Below are 10,719 nucleotides of genomic sequence, written 5' to 3'. Positions count from 1 at the left end.
CCGTATGATTGATATGGCTCTTTCATACGTCCGTACAGTGTAAGGCTCTATACAGCATTCGCACTTTTAAGTTCAGACAAATGAAGCTGTATCAGTTTTTTTTAACATGTATTAACTGTTTGTTCCTTAATAAAAATTTCCTTCCCCCTCCCTCCCTTCTTTTGTATGAATATCAATTGTGACGAATAATAGGGCGCCAGAGATTTAATCTTGAATTTTAGAAAAGCGACTTCCATATATGGAAAGAACGACATTGATTCATTGATTCTCTGGAAGTACAATCCTTATCCTCAAGTTTTTTATTTTTATATATTTTTTCTTCTGTGTATATCTATTGTCTTTATTGAAAAAGAAAGAAGAAAGAATTTTGTCGTAAGAAACAAAGCTTTGCCGCATTCAAAATGATGACTTACACTTATTAGAAAAATAAAAATGACATCTTCATTAGAGGAAACAAAAGGAGGAGGAGGAGGAGCCATCCCATTTGATGGGCCAACAGAAAATGACCCATTCAGTCAATTACAACAGCAGACACAACAAACACAGCAACAGACAGAGCAGCAAAAACAAGAAGAGAAAAGGGCAAAGGAAATAGCCGATGCATCTGTTCTGTTTGGAGAAAACGATGGAGGAGCTACTGACTTCTTTTTACAACAGCAATCCAATACAAACGCGTCACCAAGCCTTTTTGACCAGACATCCCAGTCATTCTTTGACCACTTGGGACGGGCTTCCTCTGTAAAAAGTCAAGAGTATGTTTCACAACAGCCCACTTCACTTGTTCAGGCTTATGACCCCAGCACAGCCTATACGCAATACAGCTACGAGCCACAACAGCAATCGACAACAGATTATTATTCTCAATACGATCAAGGGCAACAACAACAACAGCAACAACAACAACAGCAACAGCAACAGCAACAGCAACATCAACAGTATGATCCTCAGCAGTATAGCCAAGCAGGACAAGAGCAGCAGTTTGATCCTAATGTTCATTACTACTATGACGAACAAAATCAAATCCACTATTATGATCCTAATACAAACTTGGAATATGATATGAGCCAATATGGCTATAATTATCAATATGATCCTCAATATTCTGAGTACTATCAAGCAAATTATGATCCAAATGCTTATGCTACCACCGCTGGAGTTACTTCAGAAAACAATGCCCAGGCAGCGTACGATCCTAATGCCTATAGTTCCACAGCAGAGAATAGTGCTCAAGCGACCTATGATCCAAATGCTTATACTACTACGGAGGAAAGCAATGCCCAAGCAATGTACGATCTTAATGCCTATAACGTCACAGAAGAAAACAATGCTCAAGCGGCCTATGATCCAAATGCTTATACTACTACGGAGGAAAGCAATGCCCAAGCGGCCTATGATCCTAATTCTTATGCTATGACTGATAAAGATAGTGCCCAGGTCCCACATTATGATCCTACTGCCACGCTGGAAGCTACTCATCATGCTGCTTTCGACTCTTTTGATTCTACTGCCTATGCTCCTAACAGTCAGCAGCAGCAACGTGTTCCTGTTCAAGAAAGCTATGACCCGAGTACTTATACCACTGGATCCGAAGCTGTACCTGTACATGATACACAGAATAGTCAGCAATATAACTATGCTGTAGAAGGCTCTGAGGCAAATACTGAGGCAATCGTCTCTGGTGACGAGAAGCAAAATGCTCAAGAGTATTTTACTGACAACCAAGACGCCTATCACCCTGATATGTATTCAGCAGCTGCTTATGAACAACAAAGTGATGTCACTTTTGATTTCTTGCAGCAAGACAATACACCCTCGCAGAACGCAGCGCAACATGTCCCTTCATCAAACCAACAGGAGCGACAACAGCAAGGTACGGCAAGTGCTCAGGTTGAAGGCAATATCCCTACGGAAGTAGAATATTTTAAATATCAAGATCAACCTTACTCATCAAACGATGGTATTGTAAAATCCCATGCCGATGCTTCAAATTCGATTCAGCAAGAGCTTGGAACAGACACATCTACTACGCAAGTCGAGTTAAACCCTAGCCCGGATAATACCAAGGACACCGACTCTCAATTTGCTGAAGTGCAACTGGCACCAGTGAACGATACAGAAGCAGTCATTGCAACCACGACTGAAACCTCTCAGCCTGACCTGTTTGCTTACACTCCAATCGAAGACAAAGCTCAGCTGACAGAGTATACACCTCAAAGTATGGATCAATCCAATGTGTATGAGCCTGTGACAAAGAATAATGAAGGGGGTGATCAACAATTTGAAGAAGTTCAATTGGTGGCGAATCTCTATACACCTACGGAAACCAGAACTGTCCCACCTCAATCTTTACCAAGCCAACCTGTGCCTCCACAGTCATACACTGATTCTCAAGCACCGCCCATCACTTCTTTTGAGCGTGCAATTTCACCTGTATCCACAAGCTATATTCCATACAGACCCTCAATGGATTATGCCTCACCTAGAAGCTCTCTGGATCATCGAAGCTCTTTATCTGAGGCTCGTGTTGCCTCACCAGCGATTCCACTTGTCCCATGCCCTGATCCTCAATGTGAGGGAGAGAACAAGCCCAAGGCTAAATTCTGTTGCGAATGTGGTCGTCCCTTGGCCGGCCTGTCAAGGTCCAATACTCCATTTTCTCGATCTACTACACCCTTTGCTACCTTTCCCCAAAATACTGTGGATAACAGTCCTCAGCAACCTGTGGCAGTTCCACGAAACCCATTGGATGACAAAAAAGATGAGATGGCCAAAAGCTTGAAACAGTTTTATGAACAAGCTGCTTTGCTTGACACAGCTTTATCGAACGAAGAAAAGAAGAATCGTGTGTTGAGTTATATGGATAGTAGAATCAATGAATTTCCTAAAGAGGATAGTAAGCATTTACTGTGGGAAGTTATAAAATTGCTCGTAGAAGAAAATGGAGTTTTAGGAGAAAGGTAAAGACAGAAAGAAAAAGCCTTGATATATAGAGAACTAATATTTCTTTCCCTTTCAGTGAGCAATTGGATAAATCTATCCTATCTTTGTTTGGTTCAACCAAGGAAGTCATTGATGGCGCGACACTACTAGACAAATTAGAGGTATTTTTACTGGAAGGAGACAGGGAAGGGGCATGCCAATTCGCTATGGAGAACGATATGTGGGCACATGCCTTGATGATCAGTCAAAGTGTAAACGCAGGAGACCTTTACAAACGTACAGCCTCTCAATTTATCAACCGAACACTGTTCTCTTCATCCGTTCAACTGACCTCTCAGGTTACAGACGACAAAAAATCGTTACGTATACTTTATTCTTTATTTGGCGGTGCTGGTGCAGATACGGGTAAGACAAGTCTTATGATTTTTATTTCATTAACCATTGCTTTATAGTGAATGAATTGGTGAGAAATAATGTAGATGAGCAGCCTCACTTCTCAAAGGAATCCTTGAATGACTGGAAATTCGCATTACGCCTCTTTATAGCCAATCGAACACAAAGTAGTCAAGAAGCCATACGTGGTCTAGGCGATGTATTAAGGCAAAACGAGCTTATGGATGAATCACGAATTTGGTAAGTTTCAATCCATTTTTACATTTGAGCTACAAAACTAAAAAGGCTATATTACATACAGCTATACTCTATCACCTGAGGCATCGGTGTTATCTGGTATAGACGCTAATATTGTAGAAACATTGTCAACAGATCTAGACGCTTTGTACCTCATGGAACTGTATGACTTTGCCTTATCTTTAAAGGGAAATGACCGATCCATCTTATCGTTACAGCCATTCAAATTTGTACATGCCTGGTGGCTGAAGGATCTAGGCTTTGTGAAAGAATCCGAGATCTATGTAGAATCCGTCGTGAACAGAATTCAGTCGGATGATCATCGTCAGACGGTGATAGAAAGATTAAAGACATTGAATCGCTTCTGTGAGATGAAGTAAGATTGAAGATATATGTCTTGACTGTTACTAACTTTGTTTAGTGCAACTATTGCGTCTCTCTTAAACAAGAGCACTTTTGATGAACTAATTGGCTCAATTGAAGAAAAGACCATGGTTGAAAACAATACAGGTGATCAAGCTGGATATGGGTTGTATGAGCACGGTATGACTACGAATACTCATCAAGTAACATCCCCATTCACTTATGGTCAAGGTAATATAATCTAGTATTTTTATAACTCACATGTAATTGTTTATATTATACTATAGCCACTAGTACCTATGTCCCTGCTGAACCATCACATGACACGCCTGAACAGGGTACATACAGTTATGGCTATAGCTACGGAGATGATTATACTCCTCAAGTTGACACAAGTTATCAACCAGCCAATACCTACACTCCTTCCGACACCACTTATCAGCCATCAGATGCAACTGTACCACCTTATCAAACCAATCCAACAACTCAACCATCGTACAACAACAACAATAATAATAATGACGATGATGACGATTTAGGATTTGGGAACTCATCCATTAAAAAAAAGAGCAAGGGTATATCGGAATCAGAGGAAAATAAAGAACAAGGTGATCGCCCGAGGGAAGTGCCCAAAGATGAACCTGAAAAGGAATCTGCCAAGAGTGGTGGTTGGGGCATCTTCTCATTATTCTCCCGAAAAAGCCATGTCGAAGAAAAGAAGCCCATTAAAGCAAACCTTGGTGATGAGAACCAGTTTTATTTTGACGAAAAGGAAAAACGTTGGGTTTGGAAATCCGTAAGTTTTGCTAAAAGATACCCGATAACCTGACTAATGTACATTTTTTTAGAACAATGCTCAACCAGCTGCCACTACTACTAATGCTACTCCTCCTCCTCCCAAGGCAATGACACCACAACCTTCTACTACGTCCATGTCACCTCCTTCGTCAGCTCCAAAGCCAACAAGTATTCCTCCTCGTGTGAACTCTGCTCCAGTTGGTCCACCTAGTCATACTGCCGCGCCTCCTACAAGTGCTTCTCCAGCAGTCAGTACACCGCCTCCTGCTGGTGCTAGAAGAGCTGGTGGTGGCAGAAAACCTATGCGTTCTCGCTATGTAGATGTATTCAATCAACCAAGTTCATAAATTATATAAAAAGTATTTTATTTTATACAAAATGTGCTATATAGCATGCAATAGAGCAGAGAGAAGGAGTGGGGGTAATGTTATTAAAAAAGGAGATTAGAGACAGAGTACTGAGGATGCATCCTTTGCTGATTCACTTTCATCCATGCGAGTCGACGGGTGAACTAGGGTAGATTCGTTCAAGGTAGACATGTCAGCTAGATGATAATCTTCTTTGAAAAGGGAATTATGAATGAGTTGCTGAAGCTCTTGTGGTGCCCAACCATTTTCGATAGCCATCTCGACACCTCCTCTTTTATTAATCTCCTGTTCTAGTAGAGCTTCCGTCTTTTTAACTGACAAACGATAGGTGAATACATCCTTGCGCTGTTGAGCAAGTGCTTCCATCTCGTATTCCAAAACGGCTTCCATTTCATCAAAGTAATTCATCTTGAGTTCGACCTTTTTTATTTCGGCTTCAAGGACTGAATGCACCAATCTCCTAATCTCTCTCTCCTCAATGGAAGACAATGATTTAGCCTTAGCAGCAGCTGATCCCAGCGCTACTGATGCTGCCTTTTCTATCAACGTACGCGGCTTCTTGTTGGGCTGCTCCTTATCCAACTCCATAGCATCCTCGTTCTTTCTTTTTTGCTGTTCCTGACAGGCAATAGCCGCTTTAGCTGCAGTAGAAGCGACTTCAGGATCAACCGTTGATGCCAAAAATGCCAATATGGACATGACCGGATTGTCCGCCTGAGAGAAGGGGATACGTTTATGATCAACGACACTGCTGTGAACATTTCCATCTATAGAACGATAGGGATCTTCGATAGGTAATTGTAGGAAATGATAGATACATTGTTCTCTGGTCTTTGTTCCCACGTAGTCAGCTATTGTGTTCCAGTCATCATCATACAGCTCAATAGCTTCCAATAGTAGCAGCGTTTCTTCATCTGACCACTTTTCCGACTTTTCTTGCTTCTCTTGTTGTCTGCTATAGTGAATAAAGTCGCTGCTAAAACAGGAGGCTGGGAAACGACCTTCTTTGTAGCAGAGAGGACAAAGGTCCATGTTTTTGATCTTTAAGCTGTGATATCTTTCTCGACTGCATTCAGCACCACATGTTATGCAAAAACATTCCCTTGTAGATGTACCATTGGCTGCCTCAAACACTTTCTGTCTTAATTCAATATTCAATTCTCCCTTGGGCGCTGATGATGTACTTGGTTTAATATTTGGCTTGTAAGGGGCTAAACCTCGAGGTGTGTCTGCTGTGACTCTAAAATGACCTGTATAGGGTGGACCGATAGATGAAGGCCAAGTGAAAGGATCGCACTAAAAGAGAGTCAGATATGATGCTTTTTTTTTATCTTTTGGTTATTTACCTCACTATTGATTAAACCCCATTGCTCCAAAAAGGCATGAACTCTCATGATTGCACATACATCGCCAGCCAAGCTTCGTCTACAAGCGGTTACTGTCAGGTATTCTTTTGGATTAAGACGATATGTGTTAATCATAAAGTCGCGATAATCTTGATAGATGGCTGGCGTTTTTGATGAATTGTTGTTTGTAAAGAATTCAGGTAGTGCAACGCGTTCGATTGGATGAATTGAGTTGAAATCAAACCAAGAGGCATAGGAAGGTACTTTAACTGATTTTGTTTGTTCCATGAGATATTTACGTGCCTCAACTTCAATGACTGAACGAGTTGTTGTCAATGGTTCTGTCTTGGTTGTAGATTGTTCATTATTTACATTATTCTCTGACTCAGAAAGATGTGCTTCCTTTTTGATGTTGTCTTTTGGTGAATTAGTATCCATTGATGTCGATTGTTGCTGTTCCATTGATATCAAAATAAAATAAAACAAAAAATAGTTTTTTAATAGAATGACGCAGATTGGAATTCATCAACCGCCACCTAACTATTTGTAGTCCAATAAAAAGACAGAGAAAAGGGGAGAGGAAGAAAGAGATACAGAATGATAGAAAGAAAAGAGAGATAGAGTATGAGATAGAGAGCTGTGTGTGTGTGTGTTGATGGAGTTAGACTACAGATTTCTAAATAGTTCACGTTTCTTGTTATTTTTGGAACTATTTACAAGGGGGGGGGGGAGGGAACGTCTTTATATTGATGCACATTTTTGACGTGTGAAAGTCAGTAGCTTAAAATGAAACATGGTTTTTCTATAAATACCGAGTGTAACAAATAACTAAAAAGTCGAGATGAATTTGGGTCTTGGCTACAATAAATCTAGAATTGTTTAAAACCCTTTTTTTTTGTATTCCAGCAGTGATCATGGAGATATAAAAAAGGTATAAATACTCCCTCATTCTTTTTCTTTTCCTTTTTCTCTCTCTTTTTCTTTACTCTTTAAAATGTTTCAATTTTGGAGTGAATGGCGAAGAAAAGGAAGTAGTTCTATAAAGAACAACAATGGACATAATCATCAAATGGTCAGAACTTGCTCAGTGGCATCTAATCATTCAACACCATCGAATTGGAGCATAGATTGGACTGAATCAAAAAAGACTCTATCATTTAAAGATGACTATGTATCCTTTCCAAGCCTCGAACCAACAGAAGTCTCATACAATTAACCATACCCATCTGTAAATATCAACCAGCCTTTTTTTACCCTATTGTGTTTCTATGATCTATGTATAATTCCCTTATGAAACCTTTCTTGTATATGTACTTGTCATCATCTTAAATATATTCATAAAGTAATAATAACATTTTTCTTCGCTTTACATGGACAATGCTTAATCAAATGTATTAACTTTCTGTGCAACTTGGGGATTATATGACATCTTTTTTATGCAATAACCTTATGTCTTTACTTCTTTATTTCTTCTTTATGTCATGATATCAAAGAAAGAATGGAGCATTGATGCTAAAACTCATTATTATGTAATCATAGTCTCTTCATTGTATTCAATTTTAGATTAGTGGCTATAATAAGCATGATTTCATTGGGTTTAAAATAGTTTTTTTCTTTAATATTTTAAAAATGTCAGATAATTCAGAAAAGTACAATCTGGAAGAAGAACAAGATGAGCAAATTAACTTTAATGAGAATCCATATGCTTTCGACATGACATTAGAAAATTCAAGCTTAGAACAAGACTTGAACGAAAAGATGAAAGACTTGGCTATTTCAACCCATCGTCAATCCTCTCCAAAGTTTATGCCATATTGCACTTGATTATGAATAAAATTGCACTACAGGCATTTTCCACGCTACATACATCATCGCTATCATCTGATATGGGAACTTGATTCAGACTCTGGGGCCATGTTCACGAGTGTTACTATGAAAGAAAGCATCAGGACATGTTAGCAGTGAAGCACGTTTTTTAACTTACTCTTTTTTTTTTTTTTCCCTTCCGCAGTGAACAATTAAACAATTGAATAAGCCCCATAATAACGGGTATATGCAAGCACATATATAATTGTGTATGTGTGTATATGTGTGACAGGAAGAAAGGTGTTATGGTAACGGTGATCTCTGTCATGACAACATCATAAGTGTTTTCTCACAGCATCAAAGCGAGGGATCGCCCAGGTTACAGAACATGGCCCGAACTTCTCTACACACACATATATACACACATACACAAACACACAATTACTAAAGTATCCAATTGGGCGTTGATACTCATTGACTTGAACCGAGTTTATATTCCTTTTATTTATCAATTCAATCCCTTTCTTGCAATGAATGAAGATGCTAAAATAGATAGTTTATTATAGAATGCTATCAGTGCGCTTGAGGTAACACTACTTAAGCGTACTCTGTTCACGCGACATCATTTTAGCTGGAATGACTTGATTGGATAACACTTTGTCTGTCAATAAATCCGCGTGTGGAGTAAGTTTATTATTAGTTTTTGAAGTAAGCAAAAAGAAGTACACCGATAAGGCCAATAAGAATAGGAGTAAATAAATTAAATTGTTTCTTTTGAATTGCGCTTGATGGCTTATAATTAGTATGAATCCATTGCTCAATCTGCTAAAATTAGTATCCATATTCCGATCGGCACATTCCCTTACCTTTCCAACAGCCATCGAGATTTCCATAAAGTTAGGATCACAGGCATCATTCTTTCTTGCAATTTCAAATACATACTTTCTAAAGATAGCAACGACACTATCCATACTTGAACTGTCTAAAATTAATCGAACAGCCTCGCCTTTACGAATCTTTATATTGCGTTCATAGATTTGTAAATTATTAAAGACGAGTGCAAGTGTAGCAATAGCCATGACTTGAGGAATAGCACAAAACATAAAGATAGGTTGTGTTTTGAGTTTTGATAGATATGTCAATACATCTGGTATGTGGTTCAAGACATTCAATACCATATCGTTCAAACAGTATTTGGCCTACAATCGTTAAACAATGGTCTACGCTAATTTCTATTGTGTTACCTCTTTTTTGAACTCTGGCTTTGTAAAATCACTAAAATCCTTTACATATTTACTCCAGATCTCTCTTGGCCAGAACTGACGTCCATCATCCAAGTCTTCTCTATAGTCACGAATAATGTTTGTTTTCTGTAAGAATAATCCCATCGAATTGGACAGTTTCTTCTCTTTGGCAAGTTCTTCTGCTTCGTATCCAGAAGCGGCAAAGATGTCTGAAAGACCGTATCCGACCAGACCAGCCACATAATGACAATACAGATCGAAATCAGCAACAGTCGCTACAGACATATTTTCACGATGCTCTCCTGTTGCATAATCTGCCATACCATTACCCATCAAATTGGTAATATTCTCGATAACCTTTTGGTATTGAGGCTTCAGACGAAGAAATTCGTCAATCACAACATCAAACTGAACTAGTAACTCACGATCTTTTTCATTGGGACCATCTATAAAGAATGTTATTCTCTTTGCCTCTCTTTGTTTTTTACATGTATAAAAACTTACTTTCATTAAATGTCCATCCTTTCTGGTAAATAATTTTGTCAAAAGATCTCAACAGCTCTACCTTTCGATCCAAAGGCAACGTCATATCGTCCTCAATTGTATCCAGCCCACGCAGGACAAGATAAAACAAACAAATCTAAGGGGATGAGACATAGATCAGCAATAGTGTAAATAGGCATTCGTTTGCCCTTACAGCATCTCTAACTTCATCAGGCTCTAATTCTTGAATGACAGCTGCAAAACTTCGAGACGTCTACATTATATTATTATTATATTTCACAGCTCTTTTCTTCTTTCTCTACAAAGCGCATACCATGTTTAAGAAGTCATAGCAACGTTTCTTGGACGCGTCCTTGGCTAATGTCTGCTGAAGACGTCGATGAGCATCTGTCTTGGGTGCAAATTTGTACCGATATAAAGCAGCTAATTCATCTGGTCGAGTAATGGAATCTAAAAAAGCTGACAACATAATGAATCAACAAGATGATGTTCCAGGGGGAAAAAAGGAAAAGGGCAAAAAGAAAGAAAAAGGGTACAAAGTGGGTTACAATGTAACCTTGAAAAAAGAGAGGTCCTTTAATGTGACTACTGCAATCATTCGCTTTTAAATGCCTTTTTCTCTGGTCTTTACTCTCCCCTCCCCCTCTCTCTTCCCTTCTCTCAAAGTTTGGCTACAGGTATGTACAAGTGGTATTGATATGCTTTTTCGGTGGCATTTGC

At 39.0% G+C, this 10,719-nt stretch overlaps 4 protein-coding genes across 4 annotated transcripts; 2 read left to right on the top strand and 2 right to left on the bottom strand.

Moving 5' to 3' along the window:
- Positions 1 to 264: 264 nt before the first annotated feature.
- RHIMIDRAFT_65192 (uncharacterized protein) lies at positions 265 to 3,054 on the top strand. The gene is made up of 2 exons (XM_023615519.1): positions 265 to 372; positions 423 to 3,054. The coding sequence occupies exon 2, from the start codon at positions 433 to 435 to the stop codon at positions 2,959 to 2,961; it is 2,529 nt and encodes an 842-aa protein (XP_023470419.1). The 5' UTR covers positions 265 to 372; positions 423 to 432; the 3' UTR covers positions 2,962 to 3,054.
- On the top strand, positions 3,055 to 3,473 carry RHIMIDRAFT_65193 (uncharacterized protein). The gene has a single exon (XM_023615520.1). It carries the CDS (start codon positions 3,147 to 3,149, stop codon positions 3,390 to 3,392), a length of 246 nt encoding a protein of 81 aa, XP_023470418.1. The 5' UTR covers positions 3,055 to 3,146; the 3' UTR covers positions 3,393 to 3,473.
- A 1,701-nt stretch (positions 3,474 to 5,174) lies between these two features.
- On the bottom strand, positions 5,175 to 6,883 carry RHIMIDRAFT_197416 (SWIRM-domain-containing protein; the record flags this gene model as incomplete). Its single annotated transcript, XM_023606202.1, has 2 exons — positions 5,175 to 6,395; positions 6,446 to 6,883. 2 exons carry the CDS (start codon positions 6,881 to 6,883, stop codon positions 5,175 to 5,177), a joined length of 1,659 nt encoding a protein of 552 aa, XP_023470417.1.
- Positions 6,884 to 8,537: 1,654 nt separating this feature from the next.
- Positions 8,538 to 10,635, bottom strand: RHIMIDRAFT_266698 (squalene synthase). The gene is made up of 6 exons (XM_023611935.1): positions 10,313 to 10,635; positions 10,193 to 10,252; positions 10,000 to 10,135; positions 9,496 to 9,941; positions 9,118 to 9,450; positions 8,538 to 9,073 (listed from the first exon to the last, which is right to left on the bottom strand). Exons 1-6 carry the CDS (start codon positions 10,466 to 10,468, stop codon positions 8,948 to 8,950), a joined length of 1,257 nt encoding a protein of 418 aa, XP_023470416.1. The 5' UTR covers positions 10,469 to 10,635; the 3' UTR covers positions 8,538 to 8,947.
- Between the last annotated feature and the right edge of the window lie 84 nt (positions 10,636 to 10,719).

This window comes from Rhizopus microsporus, assembly GCF_002708625.1.
Source record: "Rhizopus microsporus ATCC 52813 unplaced genomic scaffold scaffold_2, whole genome shotgun sequence".
Classification (NCBI taxonomy): domain Eukaryota; kingdom Fungi; phylum Mucoromycota; class Mucoromycetes; order Mucorales; family Rhizopodaceae; genus Rhizopus; species Rhizopus microsporus.
This window is presented reverse-complemented; position numbering and strand designations above follow the sequence as displayed.

What these genes read in the sequence shown, in the direction of transcription:
- RHIMIDRAFT_65193 (XM_023615520.1), top strand. Translation starts at nt 3,147, where the DNA reads ATGGAGAACGATATGTGGGCACATGCCTTGATGATCAGTCAAAGTGTA.
- RHIMIDRAFT_266698 (XM_023611935.1), bottom strand. Translation starts at nt 10,468, where the DNA reads ATGTTGTCAGCTTTTTTAGATTCCATTACTCGACCAGATGAATTAGCT. An exon ending in AGCCAGAGTTCAAAAAAGAG is followed by an intron (nt 9,451 to 9,495) that starts GTAACACAATAG and finishes TAACGATTGTAG; the next exon opens with GCCAAATACTGTTTGAACGA. An exon ending in TCTCGATGGCTGTTGGAAAG is followed by an intron (nt 9,074 to 9,117) that starts GTAAGGGAATGT and finishes TAATTTTAGCAG; the next exon opens with ATTGAGCAATGGATTCATAC.
- RHIMIDRAFT_65192 (XM_023615519.1), top strand. Translation starts at nt 433, where the DNA reads ATGACATCTTCATTAGAGGAAACAAAAGGAGGAGGAGGAGGAGCCATC.